The following is a 25,275-nucleotide window of genomic DNA, read 5'->3' on the forward strand; positions in this document are numbered from 1 at the left end:
GGGTGAGGTACTGAACATGTACATCACAGGCATGTCATCAACCATGACCCACCTCGAACATGTCACTCATGAAAGGTGGCACTTGAACTAAATTTTTAACCAGCAAACAATCACAGGATTCTATATATGTGATTGTTAACCTTCTAGCACCAAACAGGCAGCTTGGGTTGTATGATCCCCAGGGAGCTGAGAATCATTGTTGAGTGCACACTGATTCAGTGACCAGTGGTGCGAAATATGTGCAATATAAGGTCTAGTAGTACATGTAGTAGTAGTAATAGTATGTTTGTTTGTTTGTTGTTCAACGCCGCACTCAGCCATATTCCAGCTATATGACAGCTGACTGTACATAATCGAGTCTGGACCAGACAATCTAGTGATTGACATCATGAGCATCGCTCCACGCAATTGGGATACGATGACATGCATTAACCAAGTCAGCGAGTCTGACCACCCGATCCCGTTAGTCGCCTCTTATGACAAGCATAGTAGTAGTAGTAGTAGTAGTAGTAGTAGTAGTAGTAGTAGTAGTAGTAGTAGCAGTAGTAGCAGTAGTAGCAGTAGTAACATTTACACTGTTCTTTATCCAAATTGGATAACACACGCTTGCAAAAATTGTGAAAAAAGAATTTGCAATGCATTCTCATTTTATTTCCACTACACGTGGATAACACTGATCTAGAAGAGACATTCTAGGCGAGACTCAATGTCTCAGTCCAAGTCAAGTTATTCAGTCCCTTGTAACTGTATTTTTACACCTTAAATAACTACTGTATCTTACATGACAAAGGCTTGCTCTCATACACCTAGGCAGAGCTAGGGGGATTTGTATTCTTAAACCCGCAAGGCTGTATCATCAGTTGGCACTCTGAAGCAACTTTGTGACACCTGTTTCCGCATGTGTTTATAAACAACATGATGGCATTTAAGATATATCACTTGCTAAAATATTCAGGACATACGTGGGAAAAATGTTGACATGTACAACTCAAAAGAAGTTAAGGATTACGCAATTCTGTCACATTACTATAGTTAATGTGACATGAGTGGTTTAAGCGCACTCAAGCTATATGACGGCAGTCTGTACATAATCGACCCTGACGATCCACTGATTGACATCATGAGCATCAATCTACGCAATTTGGATACAATGACAAGCATCAACCAAGTCAATGAACCTAACCACCGGAGTTAGTCGCCTCTTTCGACAAGCAAGGGTTGCTGAAGACAAGTTCTAACCTAGTTCGATCTTCACAAGGTTGAGATGTATGGAATGAAGATACTATCTGTTAATGTTTCAGTAAATGAAATATACATGAGAAAGAAGCTATCCATTCAAACAATGGACTTTGTTTACTTGTTTGTTGTTGCACTGCAATATTCAGCCAACTGGATGTTAACTGGCTATAAAAGTCCAGTTTCCACCCATGTCAAACTAGGCTTGAATTATGGAGCTACATTTTGGCAGGACAAATGATTCTATACATCGTCAAATCAAAATCGCATAACGAACTAGACATGGTGCTCAAGTGATTGGATGCACTTCTCGGGGTAATATCCGTTTTATTACAGTATAGATCTTGATTATTGATCAGATTGTCTTGACTGGGCACCGTCATTTTGTTTGAAGGAAATGCAAGTAATTTGAGAGGTGGAATCTGATTGGTCAATAGGAAGGATATAGATGGGACATAACTCGTAATAGCCACTGGTAGCACTATGATCGAGTCTGGAAAATCCAGTCTAGTTCCTCAAGCGTGGAAACTGGACTTTTATATGTTGTGAAAGCCTTTGCCTCGGGAAGATGTAAATAATCAAGCAACGCTCAACACACCATTGGGGCATGATGACATGCTCTCAACCAAGTCAGCAGCCTTGACCACTCAGAGCCACCTCATGTGACCGGCATACAAGCCCATTGCTGGAGTCCTATTCTTCTGGAATCACCACTTGGTCAAACCTTTCAGTGGGGCAATGTGGCAGTGTTTTACATACTCTGAATCTCATTCGCTTGAAGTCGTGGACAAATGGCTGGACCAGACAAACCAGTTGAGGATCAGCCATACGATCGTATATGGATATGCTGGCACACAATCAGCCAGGTCACAGCGAAGAGTTTGACGGTGCCTACTCAAACAAGCACTACCCCCCAACAGACAGTAGTACATTTGGAGACAAAACATCATATTTTCCAGATCCCACTGACGATGTCACCTGGCTCATCAAAGCCAGCCAGGAACTGATTACATGTAATTATACATAAATAATAATAACTTGCTCAAGACAACATTGTCGACAATGGATATTGTCAATCCATACAAAGATCAAATTAACATTTGTCCACACCTCCATCAGCCCAAAGGTGACATAGCTGAGAACGAAACAAATCGAGTGCACACTGATCCATTGACTGAAGTAATCATGTAGGCCTGGATTTGGCATCGTTCGTTCTTTCATTCGTGTGTGAGTGCATGAGTTAGTGAGGTGGGTACAACACTGTTTTGAACAGTATTCAGACATGTCACAGCATGTAAGCTTAATGTGGGAGGAAAGCCTAAAGAGATGCAGGTGTTGGGCGTTTACCATTTTAAACTCTACAGCATGGGTATGGTGCTGACAAACCTAGAAACATAATTGGAGTGAACCAGGATTTAAACCCACGTTCAAATTTTTCCTCCATGCCCAAGGGATGCAACTCTTCACAGAGATAAATGAGGATGCTTTTTGACAGGCACAGCTTCCAGCTGTAATAACTGCCATATTCATATTTTTCTAGTTAATCCAAAAAACTGACACATACACAGATTTCCGACAAATCACAAGATAATTTTTTTTTATCAACCTTGAACAAGGCTCAGTGATTTCTTTACGTCAGTGCTGGCTGCAGTGAAGCAAATGAAGCCAGAATGTGTGAAGCGACTCTACGACTGCCTTCTCTGCTTAAAATCCCCATTCCCCAAATCAATGGAGGCTGGTCAGTGGACTATTCTACCTCCGCCATTCTCGTCAAGCTTCCCTGCCTGTGGGAAGACCAGATATAGTCGAGACCAATGTCTAGGAAGCATTCTCACAAATGTCAGTCTTATCAGAGAAAATCAATAATCTCTATGTCACATCGATAATCAATGTTGCTGTGTCCTTGTCGATGTGCATGGAGGTTAGTCTCGGCATCCAGCTGTGGAAGGATCAGTGTTGTTCCACCATGATTCTCAACTCAGGGCAAGCCCTTCTTATCTCTATGCCCCTTAACACATCACTCATATGTCAGAGGTCACAGCTCGCGTTAACACTATTATTGATCTGCCCATGTACTGTGACTTCATCAACGACTCTTGATCAAAACATCGCCTTTGAAAAGTGAAAAGTCTTCTTGAAACAATTTTCATGATTGCCTTTTTTCCAAAATCAAACTATTTGCAATCAATTTGGGAAAATCCAATGAAGTTGTAGTAGTATTTGAAAATACATATTATCAGATAAAAACAATTTGTTTGAGAGGAAGAAACATGAGAATGGCATGCATGTTTAGTGACATTGAGTGTGGAACACAATGCTGGTCTGCCATAGTGGAGTCGGAAGTACAAATGTCACCACCAGCAACACAATCAATAATGCACACCTAGTTCCCAGCTTGCAACCTATCACAAACCAACAGATCTCCCTGTCTCATATATACTGCCGACTCACAAAACATCACCTCCACATTACAAGAATTTCAGCTTCAAAAGCACTTTCAGGACTTGCATTTCATGTAAAATGAGCGATGAATCTGTTGTCCAAGTTCGAAAGAAAAAGTCAAATGACAGACAAAAAAAGATTGATCTACTGTAACTCTAACAAACACCATGAGGGTTAACTAAGAACTGAATCAATTCTCAATGGAGTTATCTCTGATCTATGCTACACAGACAATGATACAGGACTTTGGATATGTACTATGTTGCACAGACAATGATACAGGACGCTTGGATATGTCACTATGTTGCACAGACAATGAGACAGGACTTTGGATATGTACTATGTTGCACAGACAATGAGCCAGGACTTTGGATATGTACTATGTTGCACAGACAATGAGACTGGAATTTGGATATGTACTATGTTGCACAGACAATGATACAGGACTTTGGATATGTAACTATGTTGCACAGACAATGAGACAGGACTTTGGATATGTACTATGTTGCACACACAATGAGCCAGGACTTTGGATATGTACTATGTTGCACAGACGATGACACAGGACTTTGGATATGTACTATGTTGCACACACAATGATACAGCCCTTTGGATATGTACTTTGTTGCACAGACAATGAGCCAGGACTTTGGATATGTACTTTGTTGCACAGACAATGACACAGGACTTTGGATATGTACTTTGTTGCACAGACAATGAGACAGGACTTTGGATATGTACTTTGTTGCACAGACAATGACACAGGACTTTGGATATGTACCATGTTGCACAGACAATGACACAGGACTTTGGATATGTACTATGTTGCACAGACAATGACACAGGACTTTGGATATGTACTTTGTTGCACAGACAATGACACAGGACTTTGGATATGTACTATGTTGCACAGACAATGATACAGGACTTTGGATATGTACTTTGTTGCACAGACAATGATACAGGACTTTGGATATGTACCATGTTGCACAGACAATGATACAGGACTTTGGATATGTACTATGCTGCACAAACAATGAACTACCACTTTGCAGCGTTAGAAACTGGCACTAGTACTGTCGTCCTTGCTAAACTGAACAATGTGACATTTTAAGGATTTTGCTGTCTGTTATTATTTTTAAGGACAAGTGGACTAAACATGCTAGTTTCTACCACTGCTTTGGCAATGTACTATGTTTCACCGTGACAATGTACTTACATCCCAGAAACAATGGAAATCTTGAAGACATGCTGCACATCAGACTTAGCACTGTTGTTTGCCACATTAATGGCCTTGTCAAGGCTTGTAGCAAAGAGACGCAGGTATCGCTCCCATGGCTGAGTGCCGTCATAAGGGACGTAAAGGTAAGGAAATACTCCATGAACATGCATGCACGTCTTTTGTCCTGGAAATCAAAAGGCAAATGTCAGCTTCATTGTTACAGATATTTCAATGACAGACAAAACCACACCAGAAGATAAAATGTGTACAAATTTCTACAGTTGAATTAGATACAAAGATTATCGATGCATTCAGATAGAGGCTGTACAGGACAATCGAGATGAATTATTCAAGATACAGATAGTGTGCCAGCTCGTTTACAGTGTTTATATACAGGAGGATAAACTTCAACATGTTCAAACATACTGTATTTCATCAATATAACGTAATGGTCACTAAATGGCCTGGCAGGCCCGTGCGAGGAATAGTCATATGTCGGAAAGCTCATGTTAAATTCCCAAATTAAGTAAGTAGGTATGGCAGGTGTCATATAAGGTGGATGGCTGAATGACTGGTGTGTTTGTTTGTTTGTTGTTTAACGCCGCACTCAGCAATATTCCAGCTATATGACAGCGGTCTGTAAAGAATCGAGTCTGGACCAGACAATCCAGTGATTGACATCATGAGCATCGATCAACACAATTGGGATCGATGACATACATCAACCAGGTCAGTGAGCCTGACCACCCGATCCTGTTAGTCGCCTCTTACGACAAGCATAGTCGCCTTTTAATGCAAGCATGGGACTGGTGTGATATCAGGAAGGATGGCTGAATGACGGGTGAGATATAAGGGTGGATGGCTGAATTACGGGTGTGATATCAGGGTGGATGGCTGAATGACAGGTGTGATATCAGGGTGGATGGCTGAATGACGGGTGTGATATCAGGAAGGATGGCTGAGTGCCAGGTGTGATATAAGGGTGGCTGGCTGAATGACGGGTGTGATATATGGGTGGCTGGCTGAATGACAGGTGTGATATAAGGTGGATGGCTGAATGACGGGTGTGATATAAGTGTGGATGGCTGAATGACGGGTGTGATATCAGGGTGGATGTCTGAATGACGGGTGTGATATCAGGGTGGATGGCTGAGTGACAGGTGTGATATCAGGGTGGATGGCTGCGTGACAGGTGTGTTGTATGGGTCGATGGCTTAGTGACGGGTGTGATATCAGGGTGGATGGCTGATTGACAGGTGTGATATCAGGGTGGATGGCTGAGTGACCGGAGTGTTATATGGATGGATGGCTGAATGATGGGTGTGATATCAGGGTGGATGGCTGATTGACAGGTGTGATATCAGGGTGGATGGCTGAGTGACCGGTGTGTTATATGGATGGATGGCTGAATGATGGGTGTGTTGTATGGGTGGATGGCTGATTGACAGGTGTGATATCAGGGTGGATGGCTGAATGAGGGGTGTGATATCAGGGTGGATGGCTGAGTGACGTGTGGTATCAGGGTGGATGGCTGATTGACAGGTGTGTTGTATGGGTCGATGGCTGAGTGACGGGTGTGTTATATGGATGGATGGCTGAATGACGGGTGTGATATCAGGGTGGATGGCTGAGTGACTGGTGTGTTATATGGATGGATGGCTGAATGATGGGTGTGTTGTATGGGTGGATGGCTGATTGACAGGTGTGATATCAGGGTGGATGGCTGAATGAGGGGTGTGATATCAGGGTGGATGGCTGAGTGACGTGTGGTATCAGGGTGGATGGCTGATTGACAGGTGTGTTGTATGGGTCGATGGCTGAGTGACGCGTGTGTTATATGGATGGATGGCTGATTGACAGGTGTGATATCAGGGTGGATGGCTGAGTGACCGGTGTGGTATCAGGGTAGATGGCTGCGTGACAGGTGTGTTGTATGGGTCGATGGCTGAGTGACGGGTGTGTTATATGGATGGATGGCTGAATGACGGGTGTGATATCAGGGTGGATGGCTGAGTGACGTGTGGTATCAGGGTGGATGGCTGATTGACAGGTGTGATATCAGGGTGGATGGCTGAGTGACCGGTGTGGTATCAGGGTGGATGGCTGATTGACAGGTGTGATATCAGGGTGGATGGCTGATTGACAGGTGTGATATCAGGGTGGATGGCTGAGTGACCGGTGTGATATTAGGGTGGATGGCTGAATGAGGGGTGTGATATAAGGTGGATGGCTGAATGACGTGTGATGTCAGGGTGGATGGCTACGTGACAGGTGTGTTGTATGGGTCGATGGCTGAGTGACAGGTGTGATATTTGGGTGAATGGCTGAATGACGGGTGTGATATCAGGGTGGATGGCTGAGTGACCGGTGTGTTATATGGATGGATGGCTGAATGATGGGTGTGTTGTATGGGTGGATGGCTGATTGACAGGTGTGATATCAGGGTGGATGGCTGAATGAGGGGTGTGATATCAGGGTGGATGGCTGAGTGACGTGTGGTATCAGGGTGGATGGCTGATTGACAGGTGTGTTGTATGGGTCGATGGCTGAGTGACGCGTGTGTTATATGGATGGATGGCTGATTGACAGGTGTGATATCAGGGTGGATGGCTGAGTGACCGGTGTGGTATCAGGGTAGATGGCTGCGTGACAGGTGTGTTGTATGGGTCGATGGCTGAGTGACGGGTGTGTTATATGGATGGATGGCTGAATGACGGGTGTGATATCAGGGTGGATGGCTGAGTGACGTGTGGTATCAGGGTGGATGGCTGATTGACAGGTGTGTTGTATGGGTCGATGGCTTAGTGACGGGTGTGATATCAGGGTGGATGGCTGATTGACAGGTGTGATATCAGGGTGGATGGCTGATTGACAGGTGTGATATCAGGGTGGATGGCTGAGTGACCGGTGTGGTATAAGGGTGGATGGCTGATTGACAGGTGTGATATCAGGGTGGATGGCTGATTGACAGGTGTGATATCAGGGTGGATGGCTGAGTGACCGGTGTGATATTAGGGTGGATGGCTGAATGAGGGGTGTGATATAAGGTGGATGGCTGAATGACGTGTGATGTCAGGGTGGATGGCTACGTGACAGGTGTGTTGTATGGGTCGATGGCTGAGTGACAGGTGTGATATTTGGGTGAATGGCTGAATGACGGGTGTGATATCAGGGTGGATGGCTGAATGACGGGTGTGAAATCAGGGTGGATGGCTGAATGATGGATGTGATATCAGGGTGGATGGCTGAGGTGTGTTATTTGGGTGGATGGTAAGATGATAGTCATGGTTTTGTGTTGCTTGGCACGACAGTTTTCAATAATTCTTTCTGACAACAGGCTGACAATTGAACAATCACAAAACCATTAAAACAATGATAACCTGACAGAATAAAATAATTCTATGACAATTACTTGAAAACACTAAATACAACAAATTTCCAAATGCTCTGTAAACATGATTTGTCACACAAAATGAGAAATGCCTCTGAAATGTGTGACAGCCTTAACAGACAGTATCCTGACAGCATCAGTAACTACAGATAATGCTCTGAGGTGATCTCTCCCACTGACCAGCTGGTGTTGCTCCAAATATCCTCAGGACAGGCACTCTCCTGACATCACAACCCCGGAACTGGGAGTGTGTGACATCGAGCCCAGGTATAGGTGGGGCTAGATAGTGGTCGGTGGTTACGATGCGCACGGAGAACATGGCGCCTGCCTTAGTGAACCTTCATAGCATGACAATCTTCACTTTGCACAGCTGAAAGTGAAAAAAACTGGTGATAATTTCATATAAACGGCTGAAAATAGTAAGTTGTTTAATATTCGTGAGGCATTTATATTGCTCAATAATGATCAGTTCCAATTCATTTTTGTTTTATTATACTGAAATTTTCACTTATGGATTCAGTCATTTCTATAACTAATTATGGTATGTTTAATTGAAAGTACTATTGAGGACATAAAACATACTACTTTGAAAAATCACATGTACATATGTGCATAATATAGCAGATTTAAATGTGTAAGTACTTCTTTCTAAAAAAAAAACTGATATCAAGATATTAAACCATAAGTGAATCCCAATACACAGCTGCATATCCCTCACCTCATCATGCTCATATGTAAATGGACACAACACAGGAATAGGCAACATATGAATTAATACTACAAACTAAGAATTAGGCAGTTTTGAAAGTAGATCAATATGCACGCATGACAGCCCATAAAATATGTTGCCACTGAGCACAGTGTCAATGTCAGATACCACATACCGTATTCGACGTAATAAGCGCCCCGCTCTAATAAGCGCCCACTGCGATATTTTCTAATATATTGGCTAGCGTACAATCCCAATTAGCACCCCTTCCGATTGATCAATGTACACAGGACTTATTTATTCGTGTATAATACACATGTTAGATGCATTCATAATTATGGGAAATTAAATTCTGGAAAAAATATATCTGTCGTATATAAACATTTCAGGCTGTTAGCATAAACCACGAAATTTACGATCTTTCAACTCTGTTGTTTTTCACCAAAATAATATTCTAATAAGAGCCCCCTATTTCTAACTTTGAGAGCGCCCTGGGTGCTTATTATGTCAAATACGGTATATCATGTATATGTTAAAAACTTCAAAGGATTTGATATACAATACTACTGAAGTTCTTCAGCTATTGTAAGTTATTTCAAGATAAACAATGACAGTCCTGAGCACACATCTTCCTGAGGCAAAGGCGTTAACTGACTATAAAAGTCCAGTTCCCACCCTTGCCGAAATAGGCTGGAATTTCCAGGCTCGATCGCAGCATCACCAGTGGCTATTACAAGTTATGTCCCTTCTATGTCCTTCCTATTGACCAATCAGATTCCATCACTCATATCACTTGCATTTGCTTCAGTCAAAAAGATCTGATCGATAATCAACATGATCAAGATCTTTATTGTAATAAAATGGGTTTTACCCCGAGAGGTTCATCAAATCACTTGAGCGCCTTGATTAAAAACATGAAAAGATTTGCAAAATATCTGTCGACGCCCAGTTGGTGGTACACATGCTTTGCAAATCCCACAGTCGACAAAAATATGCACGTTGAAAATCATGTAATTCATTATGTGATTTTGATTGGACTACGCATAGACTCATTAGTTCTGCCAAAATGTAACTCATGAAATCCAGTCTAGTTTGGCAAGGGTGGGAAGTGGACTTTTATAGTCAGTTAACTCTTTGCCTCAAGAAGATGATAGCACACAACTTAGACATACACAAATACGCAAGTACAAGGTGAGTGAATTCTGTTTGAGGTCATCCCTGGCAATATCCCAGCAATGCACTGCAGTTAGTAAGTAGCCCCATCCGGACCAGACAACAAGTGGATCAACAGCAGTCCATCCTGGTGGGTGGGTGGGTGGGTGGGTGGGTGGGTGGGTGGGTGGGTGGGTGGGTGGGTGGGTGGGTGGGTGGGTGGGTGGGTGGGTGGGTGGGTGGGTGGGTGGGTGGGTGGGTGGGTGGGTGGGTGGGTGGGTGGGTGGGTGGGTGGGTGGGTGGGTGGGTGGGTGGGTGGGTGGGTGGGTGGGTGGGTGGGTGGGTGGGTGGGTGGGTGGGTGGGTGGGTGGGTGGGTGGGTGGGTGGGTGGGTGGGTGGGTGGGTGGGTGGGTGGGTGGGTGGGTGGGTGGGTGGGTGGGTGGGTGGGTGGGTGGGTGGGTGGGTGGGTGGGTGGGTGGGTGGGTGGGTGGGTGGGTGGGTGGGTGGGTGGGTGGGTGGGTGGGTGGGTGGGTGGGTGGGTGGGTGGGTGGGTGGGTGGGTGGGTGGGTGGGTGGGTGGGTGGGTGGGTGGGTGAGTGAGTGAGTGAGTGAGTGAGTGAGTGAGTGAGTGAGTGAGTGAGTGAGTGAGTGAGTGAGTGAGTGAGTGAGTGAGTGAGTGAGTGAGTGAGTGAGTGAGTGAGTGAGTGAGTGAGTGAGTGAGTGAGTGAGTGAGTGAGTGAGTGAGTGAGTGAGTGAGTGAGTGAGTGAGTGAGTGAGTGAGTGAGTGAGTGAGTGAGTGAGTGAGTGAGTGAGTGAGTGAGTGAGTGAGTGAGTGAGTGAGTGAGTGAGTGAGTGAGTGAGTGAGTGAGTGAGTGAGTGAGTGAGTGAGTGAGTGAGTGAGTGAGTGAGTGAGTGAGTGAGTGAGTGAGTGAGTGAGTGAGTGAGTGAGTGAGTGAGTGAGTGAGTGAGTGAGTGAGTGAGTGAGTGAGTGAGTGAGTGAGTGAGTGAGTGAGTGAGTGAGTGAGTGAGTGAGTGAGTGAGTGAGTGAGTGAGTGAGTGAGTGAGTGAGTGAGTGAGTGAGTGAGTGAGTGAGTGAGTGAGTGAGTGAGTGAGTGAGTGAGTGAGTGAGTGAGTGAGTGAGTGAGTGAGTGAGTGAGTGAGTGAGTGAGTGAGTGAGTGAGTGAGTGAGTGAGTGAGTGAGTGAGTGAGTGAGTGAGTGAGTGAGTGAGTGAGTGAGTGAGTGAGTGAGTGAGTGAGTGAGTGAGTGAGTGAGTGAGTGAGTGAGTGAGTGAGTGAGTGAGTGAGTGAGTGAGTGAGTGAGTGAGTGAGTGAGTGAGTGAGTGAGTGAGTGAGTGAGTGAGTGAGTGAGTGAGTGAGTGAGTGAGTGAGTGAGTGAGTGAGTGAGTGAGTGAGTGAGTGAGTGAGTGAGTGAGTGAGTGAGTGAGTGAGTGAGTGAGTGAGTGAGTGAGTGAGTGAGTGAGTGAGTGAGTGAGTGAGTGAGTGAGTGAGTGAGTGAGTGAGTGAGTGAGTGAGTGAGTGAGTGAGTGAGTGAGTGAGTGAGTGAGTGAGTGAGTGAGTGAGTGAGTGAGTGAGTGAGTGAGTGAGTGAGTGAGTGAGTGAGTGAGTGAGTGAGTGAGTGAGTGAGTGAGTGAGTGAGTGAGTGAGTGAGTGAGTGAGTGAGTGAGTGAGTGAGTGAGTGAGTGAGTGAGTGAGTGAGTGAGTGAGTGAGTGAGTGAGTGAGTGAGTGAGTGAGTGAGTGAGTGAGTGAGTGAGTGAGTGAGTGAGTGAGTGAGTGAGTGAGTGAGTGAGTGAGTGAGTGAGTGAGTGAGTGAGTGAGTGAGTGAGTGAGTGAGTGAGTGAGTGAGTGAGTGAGTGAGTGAGTGAGTGAGTGAGTGAGTGAGTGAGTGAGTGAGTGAGTGAGTGAGTGAGTGAGTGAGTGAGTGAGTGAGTGAGTGAGTGAGTGAGTGAGTGAGTGAGTGAGTGAGTGAGTGAGTGAGTGAGTGAGTGAGTGAGTGAGTGAGTGAGTGAGTGAGTGAGTGAGTGAGTGAGTGAGTGAGTGAGTGAGTGAGTGAGTGCGTGCGTGCGTGCGTGCGTGCGTGCGTGCGTGCGTGCGTGAGTGAGTGAGTGAGTGAGTGAGTGAGTGAGTGAGTGAGTGAGTGAGTGAGTGAGTGAGTGAGTGAGTGAGTGAGTGAGTGGAGGTGAGATTTATCACACCACTTTGAACAGTATTTCTGTTATGTCACAGGATCTTTTACTACTTTGGTAAACCCAGGAGCACAGGTATGGTGCTGACAAACCTAAAAGTATCGTGCAAATCTTGGCTTCAAACCCAACATCCTAGGTTTCTTGTGCACCTAATGGACACAACTCTGCCAAGGGAATTGTGATACCTTTAAGCCTTCTGGACCACAAGCCCCCAAAAAGTACAGTGACATCCAATCAGTTGAGTGACAGCAGAGTGCCCCAATGCTGGTGACATCCATTAAGAGCTAGTCCGACTCAACAGCCATTGTGTGCACCCAATGATTATAAGCAAGAGAAACTGGGACCACTCTGCTCCATAATTAACTTTTCATATCATAATGTAAGCATGGGAGTTGATGAAACAGGAAACACTGTAAATCATGAGCTGTGTCATAGCGCCTGACACAGCTTATTAGCGACAAAGTTATCTATTATCTACTACTTTCATATTGCTTCATGAATTGATCATATTAATTTTCTGTTTGCATTAATTTTATGATGAAAGGCATTGATGTCACAAAGCTTATGAATTTGGAACAAGGTACTCAAGATGACATCAATATGAATCATTAAGCACACGCTACGTAACGTTCAAATGTACTGGTTGATCGAGGCTCTATACAATGCCATACACATGTACTGATAGAACCTAGGTAACAAGGAGGTCAATATAATAACTTATCAAGCAAAACTAGTAATTCAAATATGAATGTGTCGAAGCAGGTCTGTTATAAAAAAAACTATGAAGAAAGAAGTTACGTAAGCTCACCTTTTCTCATTGATATAACACTTGAGGGTGAGGATGTGCCCTTTTGTATTGAAAAAGAGATAATGCCCAATAATCCAATAATCAAGGATGTCAATCATGTCTGCTGACATAAACTGTCTCACATGGCTGTCTTTCATAGCTGTCTCTCACACTTCTTTCACTAACTGTCTCACAAAGATGTCTTACCATCTCACACACCTGTCTCATACAGATGCCTCACATAGTTGTCTTAGACAACTGTCCCCCAATAGCTTTTACACAGATCTTTCACTAACTGTCTCACATAGGTGTCTTACCATCTCACACACCTGTCTCATACAGTTGTCTCACATAGTTATCTGACACAGCTGTTTCCCATAGATGTCTCACAAAGTTGTCTCACATAGGTGTTTCACCATCTCAAATAAATGTCTCACTAGTGCAGACTGTACCATTTCAGTGAGCGTTCATGCCTGGACACAGATATGAGAAGCCTGTTGTGTTGACATGCTAGTAACACTCAACTTACAGATGGAGGCTGGTATTGTTTGTTTGTTGTTTAACACCGCACTCTGCACATCTTAGAGAAGGGAGGCCAGTAACATTCAACCTAAAGATGGGAATCTAGTAACACTCAACTGACAGATGGGCAGCTAGTAACACTCAATGTCCAGATGGAGGCTAGTAACTCACAGATGGGAGGCTAGTAATACTCAACTTCCAGATGGAGGCTAGTAACACTCAACTTACAGATGGGATGCTAGTATCACTCACTTACACATGGGAGGCTAGTAACACTCAACTTACAGATGGGATGCTAGTAACACTCAATGTCCAGATGGAGGCTAGTAACTCACAGATGGGAGGCTAGTATTACTCAACTTCCAGATGGAGGCTAGTAACACTCAACTTACACATGGGAGGCTAGTAACAGTAACACTCAACTCACAGATGGGAGGCCAGTAACACTCAACTTACAAATGGAAGGCTAGTAACACTCAACTTACAGATGGGAGGCTAGTAACAGTAACACTCAACTCACAGATGGGAGGCCAGTAACACTCAACTTACACATGGGAGGCTAGTAACACTCAACTTACACATGGGAGGCTAGTAACAGTAACACTCAATTCACAGATGGGAGGCCAGTAACACTTAACTTACAAATGGAAGGCCAGTAACACTCAACCCACAGATGGGTGTCTGTTTTCTATGCAGGCCTTGTGCCAGAACTCATGCTGTCGACAACCAACTAGGCATACAGAGCAATCATTATGTATGAGACATTATAGTTTGTCATCGGATCTTGCAATCATTTGAATAATTATCCCATACTGAAAAATCTGAGATAGCATGCAGCACAACACAGCCAACAGTCAACATGTTGAACTTAGTACGTGTTTAACATTGTTAACTTAGTACATGCTAAGCACAGAGTGAAGTTTCATTTGACTGGTAATGTAATGTTTTACTAACTGGCACCCTGGAATTTTTGTCAGCTCTGAAGGTCTAAAGTGGCTCCCCACAAAACAGGCTTTAAGAGTTTGAATTCATTTTTTTGAGGAGTGAAATCTCTTATTTGTAACAATGTAAATAGCACCTTTCCTGTATAACACCACTCCAATACCAGAACCTGAGCAGCTGTAACTGCGAATCTGCCAAAGTAGTAGGTGTTTCAAGAAGCCAATATTCTCAGAGAAGAATTACTGAGTCTGGCAATTCCCTTCCAACATGTCCAAACTGTGGGCAGAATATTTGCACAAGTTTTCCCATCATTCAAGGTTGAAATACCAAGAAAAATGGCATTCGGTGCCCTAAAAATGGATTCAGTATTTGCATATGAAATTAACAAAATAAAACACTAGATTAAGCTGTCTATAGTGAGTGAGTGTGAGTGAGTGAGTGAGTGAGTGAGTGAGTGAGTGAGTGAGTGACTGAGTGAGTGAGAGTATGGTTTTACTCAGATTTTAGCAATATTCCAGCAATATCACGGCGGGGGGACAACAGAAATGGGCTTCACACACTGTACCCATGTCAGGAATCGAACCTTGGTCTTCAGCATGACGAGTGAACGCTTTAACAACTACGCTACGCGACCACCCCCTGTCTACAATGATGTTTTGAACAAAATTATGTACATCCTGTTGACATGGCACTGCAGACTTGTTCGCACAAAACGTAAATATTTAGCAATAACTGAAAGTAAATACATGGCCTATAAAGACCAATATTGACCGCAGAACAAACGAAAACACCATCTTATCTCTGTCAGCATGTTCAGACAGCTGCTGTAAGGGACATAAAAACTCTTATCAGCCTGTGGTTCCATACTTTGGCAAACATGCAGTGATTTGGCAACAGACAAATGGTATTTAATTTTTTTTTTAAGATTTAAACTTTTGATACAAAATTCTGTTATTTGTTAATCATACCAAATTAAAAAAAAAAGATAATCAGGGCATGTCCTAGAAAAAAACCTGAGCATAAACGCTACAATTATTACATGTCTATAAAAACTAGAAAATAAACACAGCCACAAAGAAAGTGTCAACACCATCAATTTTAATGTAATTCTGTACAAGGACTTCATGAGATAAACATAACTGAATACTTTATGGATTATTTTCCTTTCAGCGGTATGTGATTCTAATCTATCCATTAACCAAAGCCAGTGGCCTCACCAGAATACAAATATTGCCATTCTCTCCAAAAGGTGTATGACACGTTGCTGGTGTTACCGCTAATTACAACAGGTAGATATGTTGACATTGGACTTCAGGCCCACAAAGGTTCTCAGCCTGATGAATAGGTCACTGTTGCCACCAAGCAATGCATCATGCAGACAGGTGAACCTGCCTGACGAATAGGTCACTGTTGCCACCAAGCAATGCATCATGCAGACAGGTGAACCGGTCTGACGAATAGGTCACTGTTGCCACCAAGCAATGCATCATGCAGACAGGTGAACCGGCCTGACGAATAGGTCACTGTTGCCACCAAGCAATGCATCATGCAGACAGGTGAACCGGCCTGATCGATCGCATCCTGCACATACTGGAATGGGATGAACGCTTGCATAACCTTACCACTAAGAAATCACACATAATTTATAAGCAGACAATTCCAATTCAGAAAACATAAGCAAGAACAGCACAACTACGCTAGAATAGACTTTCACTTTGTGTGAGTTCATTGGCATGTGAACCTTCATAGAGTGAGTCAAACTTTGTGACAATCTCTCATCCAGTGATTGAATGGAAAAGCCATATATCATGTTAACTTCACATTAAAAAATTATTGATATATAGCATGTCAAATCTGATAAATCAGTTTAGAATCTGACTGTAGTTCTCAAATATGATACTGGGTTTTAGACACTTCAAAATTTCAGCTTCCGAGATCAAGCAACACATAAACATAAACTCCGAGACAGTTTTCATTACCAAACCATCACATTTGGCTGAGCGAATGTTTGTGCAAAGTCAGCAATATTTAATCTAGGCTAACATGCCCAATGTCCCATTAAGCTGTAGTGTTATATGCAAATTATATTGGGAACGTGGTCCATGTCATAGACCAACCAGAATGAAATTGTAAACATTATTACCTACTTGTAACGCACATATAACAGGGATATCACATGGCATACAAAATACAATCATAAAACTTCCTGGCATGAATTTCCTTAACATATTAACACCATAATAAAGAATGCTTGCTTGAAGTCAGAAATGATGTCCTATTTCTCTATAGCATTATTAATGGCCATACTTCATGAAATGCTGAGTAGAAATGTTACTGATCTACATGAAAACACTGATTGAATTAAGAAACAGATCACAGAACAATGTAGAAAATGAAATTCTGAAAATATCCTTGTATACTACTCAAAAGAAGTTTCCATATTACAATACTAAGTCTGCCATTGCATGACAGAATTACTGTAGTAGCATGAAAGAATTGGTGTTCCTTAAGTTATTTTGAGTAGTCTATAGTGTCCAGTGGAACTTTAAACATTTTAAGAAGCCAGGGCCAATGGTTCACACCAAGCATTCTTATGGTGAAAATTTTAAGCTTATATTCTTTAGACACAGGGCGGACCAGTAGCCACAATTTGCTGTGCAGAGTTATGTCCCTTGCACTGTTTTGAAATTAATTTTTCCTTTTGACAAGTTCAACAAACAATCTAAAAGTCAACCATGAACTCTATCAGTTTTGCATTATCTATGCCACTGGCAGTGTAAATAACTACATCAGGGTGCTGACAGTGTAAACAACTACATCAGGGTGCTAATGGCCGCCACTTCACCAGTGAATGTATGTCGTTTAGCAAACACACCTGTCCCTTGTGTACCCCCTGCCTTACCAGCTGCCATGGCAGTAAGAAATATGTTGCTAAAAACACTGGCTCAATTGTCACCACTAACCTTCTCTGAATTATCAACTTTCATGTTTATTACAAGCAAATGTGATCTGCTCATTTTTGTTTGTGTCAAGATAAGCGATAACTTCAAGTAATACTAGATTGTGATAGATATCACTATGTCAAACTGTTTGAAAAATAAACACATCATTCCTGTAACATCCACATGCAAACCATTCATTCCATCTTTCTATTTTTGTAGAAATGATTCTTCACAAATATATTTACTGCCATTATTGATTTTGTTTATCCATGGTTGTCAATCTCTTGATAATGTCAGACCCCCACTTTAGAGAGCTGAGCATTCTCTTTGACAGTAGTCCACACTCTCTTCCAGTGATATGAACTATCCAGGCATGCTAAACGGTTATTAATATCACATCTGGCTCATCACAAACATTCTGATTGGTCGACAGGGACAGATGCTTTAAATAGATTCATACTAATTGGCCTAAAAATAAGTGAGGAAACTAAAGACTTGTTCATGATGTTTTTTGTGAAAGTAAATCACAGTTCCTTAAATGAAATTTACTGCCAGCAAAGTTGGAAAAACTGTATGCCTAATTATCCTTAGTGGATCGTTCGTCTAACAGACTTGGAATTATCTAATATAGCAGGCCGTACTGGAGTCACAAGGCCACAGACAAGTGGACTTAAGTTAATTTCAGCCTTAGTGTGCCTAATGATCACATGTTCAAATCCAGGATTTGATCTGATTATCACTCTTGGTGTGTCTACGTCATCACATGTTCAAATGCAGGATTTGATCTGATTATCACTCTTGGTGCGTCTACATCATACCAGTGATAAAGGATTTGATCTGATTATCACTCTTGGTGCGTCTACATCATACCAGTGATAAAGGATTTGATCTGATTATCACTCTTGGTGTGTCTACATCATACCAGTGATAAAGGATTTGATCTGATTATCACTCTTGGTGTGTCTACATCATACCAGTGATAAAGGATTTGATCTGATTATCACTCTTGGTGTGTCTACATCATACCAGTGATAAAGGATTTGATCTGATTATCACTCTTGGTGTGTCTACATCATACCAGTGATAAAGGATTTGATCTGATTATCACTCTTGGTGTGTCTACATCATACCAGTGATAAAGGATTTCAGAAAGGCAATCATCTAGGATCCGCATCACTCACTTTCCTTACACAAAAAGCTGACACACCACAATGAAACTAAAATCTGTATAAAGCAGCGTTGAACCTGTCTCACTTGACACATCAGCCATTCAAGTTTATCTAGCATCAGTAAGTTTTCAGAATGAAGCATGATTCAGTGTTAAGAAATATTGCTTGTGTTACAAAAACAAATATAGCACAGGACAATCTTTTCCAAATATTTGGTTAGTATCTATTAAAGCTAGTTGAGAACAGCCCCTTCCCAGCCGTTTCTGGAAGGGGCCTGGAATTATTCCAATGACCATGATACCTTTATCTTCAGTGAAATCGACTTTGTGAATACGTGCCTCAATATCACAGCAAAGTGCAGCAGAATATGCTACTCATTCTAAGTAGGCCACAAGGACCTACTATTGACAGCAAACTGACATAAATTTTCATAGAAATAACAAAACTATAGGTAAGACATGAAAATGATCTGCAGGATTTGTTTGTTTGTTGTTTAACGCCTCACTCAGCAATATTCCAGTTATTTGACGGAAGTCTGTAAATAATCAAGTCTGGACCAGACAATCCACTGATTCATACCATGAGCATCAATCCACACAATTGAGATACGGTGACATGCATCAACCAAGTCAGCGAGTCTGAGCACCCGTTCCCGTTAGTCGCCTCTTACAACAAGCATAGTCGACAAAGGCCTTTTTGTGAAAATGACAAACATACTTTACGAATGACCTTCACTGTGATTGTTACACTTTGGTCACTCACAACTGTTCAGATGAAATAGTTTCATCGACCCATCCAAATGCTGCTTGAGTATTTCTTCAAACAAACAAATTGAAAATGAAAAAAATAATTATGCTCCAGACTGTTGAAAAAACAACTTGTCTGCCACAAATATTTCACTGCTGCAAGTGTTTTTCTTAAAAAAATATTCAGGCTTATAGCTTTTATTTAAAAAATATCCGATTTTGCAGCTGTAACTGACAAAATATCAAATCTCCAGACAAAATCCTAGGCCCCATAGTAACAGGGATGTGGACTGTCAAACTAAGACGTATGAAGCATCAACTTGACAAGTTGAATAACTTTTAATTTTCTCAACAGATCAATACAACAGATGAATCTTGAGGATGTGAGAATCATGAACAAACTGGTTCTCATTTTAGGACCAAAAATCATTAAAAGAACTGTATAATGCTCATTTCCTTTGTGTAGGTTGCTAGGCAACCTTAGATACAAGTCCTAAAACTGTAAACATTAACTTCATATAATAATCTCAGTTAATACTTACAGCAAAGAAATGTACTGAAAACAAGTTAGAACTAGTCGACTCAAACAATTTGGGCACAGATTACTTGTCACTTGAGCTCAAAATATTGACATACCATCAGCTGACTAATATTACAACGAAAACGAAATTCCTTCAGTGAACCTGTTTCTACACGACGGACGACATACAGCATCATGAGCATTCATGAATAAATAATGATGGTAAATGGAGGCCCATGGACACCATGTACACCATGGACACCGCAGCCTACATCACGCTCATTGGCCATAGCAATCAGGAATATATCAACATTCTAATTAGAAAATAATGGGCAGTTATTATAAAACTTCACTAATTTGGGATTTTAAGCATTTAATTAAGTAGAAAAACATATCATGTGAGACAATTTAATTGCAGAGGACCTTGTACAAGTCAATAATTGTCTATAATTGCATAATTAGATGTAACTACAGGTTTAGGCAAAGAGGGCACATGTATGCAAAATGTAAATGCAAGTAAACAGATATTTAATTTCAAGGGACTTTTACAACATGTAAACATGTGCCCCTAATTGCATAACATGCAACTTCAGTTAGACAGCACAATGATACTGTACTGGTACAGCTGTATGTCAATGACTTCCTTTAATTAGAACAAAAACATCCATTGCCCAGGGCCGACAAATCGATGAATTGAATTTTGAAAACAATATCCACTCAGAAAAAAGCTATAGACAGCTGCTGATCTGACTCAGTCAGTGTATTCATTTAGGGCTTAGTATGATTTCCATATACCTGACACTTTCATATGAATCACAGGTGAGTTAATGTAGAATTTCAACTTCTTCACGAGCTGTCAATGAACAGACTTTTTACCTGAACCAACACAAACAAAGTCTGCAGACTACGTATAAAATTGCCATCCCTCATGGCGCCTAGAGAGTCAAAGCAGGCAAAACATCACAAAGAAGTGGGAAGCATCTTCCCCTACAGCAGATATGCTGTAGCGAGATGCAACTGCACAGCACATCGCATGCCTTAGACGACTGGGCACCCGTGGCCCCAGATTCTTAATACCTGCAAGAAATCAACTGAAGACGACTAATTTAGAAATTCTCATCACTGAGGTAAAACTATGGTTTTTCTGATTAGGTCATAATCCAAATACCACAAACATGATCACAGACTTTGAAAATTTAATAAGGCACATGTTAACAGGCTAAAATTACTTTCTAATGTACAAACATATACTACTGGAAGGTCATTTCCTGTTTACAGCCTATGATAAAAATTATTTGATGACCTCAAAAAGTGTGTAGGTTAAAGCATAACAAACTGCTACCACGCCCTATATTATCCTTTGATGTCATCTCATTTCCTGATTTATACCATGTATACAGCATTCCTAATACTTAATTCACAACAGTGCATATTATTTTACTTTTTACTGTAATTACTACATTCACTCTGTATTCCTCCACCTAGAATCTAGAATCTAGGGTTGGGACGAGTCTAAAATAACTACCCAGGTACCCAACCCCTATTACCCGACCCTACCCGGGTACCCGCTGTAGGTCTCAAGTTGGGTACAAAATGTTCAGTTGGGAATTGTTTTACCAGAGCCCGGGCAGAAAGTATTTAGATAACGTATTAAACGATCTGATCGTGTATACACTGAAGTTGACTGAAGCTTAGTCTTTACTCAAACATATTAATTCAGAAGGAATGTGCGCAGAGTCAGAAAGTAATGCGAACTTCTGTGACTTGTACTTGTGTAACCATGGAATTTTATTATTAATGTCATTAAACAATACATCACATAACTAACCATGGGTCCAGGTAGTCCTGAGGGTATCCAGGTTCTACTCAGCACCCACCCAACCCGAGTACCCGAGTACCCGAGTACCCGAGTTGCGCATCCCAGCCCTACTAGAAACATGAATGTTGGAAATGCAATGCTTATTGTAAACAATAGTGTTAGAAAGGAATGGAGGTCCCAGGTCATGCCTGGCTCTGCTGCAGTATTTCACCACAGAGAACCAACCCTTTGACACAAAATCTTAACATCAGGATATTTAAAAGGGTCAAAATTATTAATTCTGAATTTGGAACTCTGTCTTACTGTAAATCTGTGATATTCTAGTTATTTTACTGTCCATTGATGACAGGTTTTTTTAATTGATAATATATAATAACTTCTCGTCAAGATATGGCTGAAATATTATCATTATCATCAACCACCACTACTTGACAAACAGCAAGTGATTGTAACGCTGGGATTTGATCAAATAATCTGTGGGGTACCCTAGTGGTTAAAACGTTAACTGGTCACGTTAAAGACCCAGGTTCGATTCCATACTCATCACTAGGCAAAGGAACATCCTTAAGCCAGGATAAACCTCACCATGCTCACAGCCACCTTCACCCACCGTTCTACCTTAAACCACCATACTATTTCAAACCACAGTTCCACCCAAGCAGCCTCAAACCTAAGCTGTATCTTAAACCACTGTGCCACCTCTGACCACAGTTCAACCTTAAGCTACTGAAACCACTGCTGTGAGTCTCTATGAAAACATTAGGTAATTTACAAAGTCATTATTCATCCTGTTTGTAATCAAATCACCATGATAAATACGAAGCAGGGTTTTACCATGACCCACAAAACTAGGGGTCCAGAGGACCCCCAATTACTAATTTCAAGGGTCCTCACAGGCAATTTGAGGGTCCTATAGAGTAATGACATGATGTAGAGTACTGCCCTGTGAGACTTGATAATTATTTAAATGACAGGAACTTTATATTTCTTGTCAAGAATAGGGTACAATGAATATTATTGTTTGTCCCTTGGGAAGCAATATATTTTTTTCTCTGCATCCATTCTATAATTTGTGAGTACTGAATGCACATTTATTCATCCTGCAAAGCACACCTATGCCGTGATGTCATAACCAGTAAATATTACACTTAATCACATATGCAGGAATTATTGCGACAGTGTTTCCAACATGCAGGCATATTGGTTTGTTCTAACCTACTTTGCAATTTATTCAAGGACTGTTTGTCACATTCTGACATACTCGCATATTCACGCTCAAATTTGGATACATAACAAACCAGTCTTGATTTGTTAACATGAATCCAAAAATATAACAATTTCATTCAAACAAAATCAACATAAAGCTGAATATCTAATGATCTATCTACATTGCAGCAGTATTTTTAAAATTTTGAAACCTGAATCTTTTTTTTTGACATGACATTTTCAAGATTCTTGACTATCTCCATAGAAACAGAAAAATGTGAAACAGAAGTGGCTTGTGGTGTGGGTTTGGGAACCTCCTCGTGGCCATGATTGAGAGCATGGAGTCATCCGACTGATCAATACAGGACTGGCAGAGGAGGAAGGTCCCTGGGTCCAGCTGTCCTTCTACCACAAAATGGCCCCGAGAAATTCCACCAGCACATAATGACTGAAGCTCCACCATTCCTTCAGCCATTCCTACGCAGTGTGTGGCGGCACACACAAGTGGGGAGCAGGCCATGAGAGGAACGATTTTGATGAGCACAGTAATTGCTCCCAGTTCATCTACATGATGGCGTCTGCTCCCTGGCAGACAGGAGGAATAGGGTGGGTGGAATCGGCTGCCAAAGTTGGCTTGGTGAATGTCACTGGCAAGGCGAACCTGTTTCAAATAACTGGTTCTCAGAGACAGGACTGTGTAGTTGGAGGTGAAAAAAGCAGTGCCAAAGCAGCTGTTGACAAATTAATTGTTACAATTTGTTTACGAGGCAAGGCGAAGCGTCAACAAACACAGCTAACTCACACGTCTTCCTTCTTCAGGGTTCAACCTAATACAGCATGTCGTAAACCACATTGTTTTCAAACAGAAACTACAGACTGAAACAAAGTCTGTGGAATTAAAAAACAACATTTTTCCTTCTATAAAGATGTGGAGTAGGCAAACCGATATCCATCGAAAACAAGTCTGGTCCTTGAGAGAAAGCAAAGCCTACAGAGTGGACAGACTAACAAGAGGGTGTGCAAGATTTGGTAGGACTGGAAGTGTCCGTCTGCTGTGCCCCATGCATGACTTGGTGGAGGGGAGGTCAGTAGGTGAGACTGATCTGAGCAAGAAAAAACACATGGGGAGAAGTGTTGGCTCCCTGTACATCTTAGGGGCAAGGTTACAAAGTGTAGTCAGCAATAGTCCAGCTATATCATGGCGCCTATAAATAATTGAGAGGTTGATAAATTGGGTCTAAGTGGTTGAGTGGCAAGGTTACAAGAATAACTGTCGGCCAAACACACAAGTTGACATACCGTTTATTACTGTTGGTAAAACATGTGTATAAGTGAGTGAATGTTGTCTTAAGGTGCAGTCAAGAATATTCCAGATATATCATGTCGCCTATGAGTAATTGAGAGGTTGATAAATCGGGTCTAAGTGGTTGAGTGGAAAGGTTACAATAATAAGTGTCGGCCAAACACACAAGTTGACATACAGGTTATTACTGTTTGTAAGAGGAATGTATAAGTGAGTGTATGTTGTTTTATTGTAGTCAGGAATATTCCAGCTATATCATGTCACCTATGAATAATTGAGAGGTTGTTGAGTCGAGTGGTTGAGTGACAAGGTTACAAGAATAACAGTCGGCCAAACTCACAAGTTGACATACAGTTTATTACTGTTGGTAAAACAGGTGTATAAGTGAGTGTATGTTGTTTTATTGTAGTCAGGAATATTCCAGCTATATCATGTCACCTATGAATAATTGAGAGGTTGTTGAGTCGAGTGGTTGAGTGACAAGGTTACAAGAATAACAGTCGGCCAAACTCACAAGTTGACATACAGTTTATTACTGTTGGTAAAACATGTGTATAAGTGAGTGAATGTTGTTTTATTGTAGTCAGGAATATTCCAGCTATATCATGTCACCTATGAATAATTGAGAGGTTGTTGAGTCGAGTGGTTGAGTGACAAGGTTACAAGAATAACAGTCGGCCAAACTCACAAGTTGACATACAGTTTATTACTGTTGGTAAAACGTGTGTATAAGTGAGTGAATGTTGTCTTAAGGTGCAGTCAAGAATATTCCAGATATATCATGTCACCTATGAATAATTGAGAGGTTGATAAATTGGGTCTAAGTGGTTGAGTGGCAAGGTTACAAGAATAACTGTCGGCCAAACTCACAAGTTGACATACAGTTTATTACTGTTGGTAAAACAGGTGTATAAGTGAGTGAATGTTGTCTTAAGGTGAAGTCAGCAATAGTCCAGCAACAAT

General features: G+C 41.8%; 1 protein-coding gene across 2 annotated transcripts in view; it reads right to left on the reverse strand.

Moving 5' to 3' along the window:
- The window catches only part of LOC124140350, a 124,822-nt gene that overhangs the window by 76,196 nt on the left and 23,351 nt on the right, over positions 1 to 25,275 (reverse strand). For both annotated transcript variants that reach the window (XM_046507886.2, XM_046507885.2), the window contains exons 2-3: positions 8,472 to 8,661; positions 4,898 to 5,084 (exon numbers count right to left, since the gene is read on the reverse strand). In XM_046507886.2, coding sequence (XP_046363842.2) covers positions 4,898 to 5,084; positions 8,472 to 8,610 — 326 coding nt within the window. In that variant the 5' untranslated portion in view covers positions 8,611 to 8,661. The remainder of the gene's footprint in view (positions 1 to 4,897; positions 5,085 to 8,471; positions 8,662 to 25,275) is intronic.

Source organism: Haliotis rufescens, unplaced genomic scaffold, assembly GCF_023055435.1.
Source record: "Haliotis rufescens isolate VD_foot unplaced genomic scaffold, xgHalRufe1.0.p SCAF_5, whole genome shotgun sequence".
Taxonomy (NCBI): domain Eukaryota; kingdom Metazoa; phylum Mollusca; class Gastropoda; order Lepetellida; family Haliotidae; genus Haliotis; species Haliotis rufescens.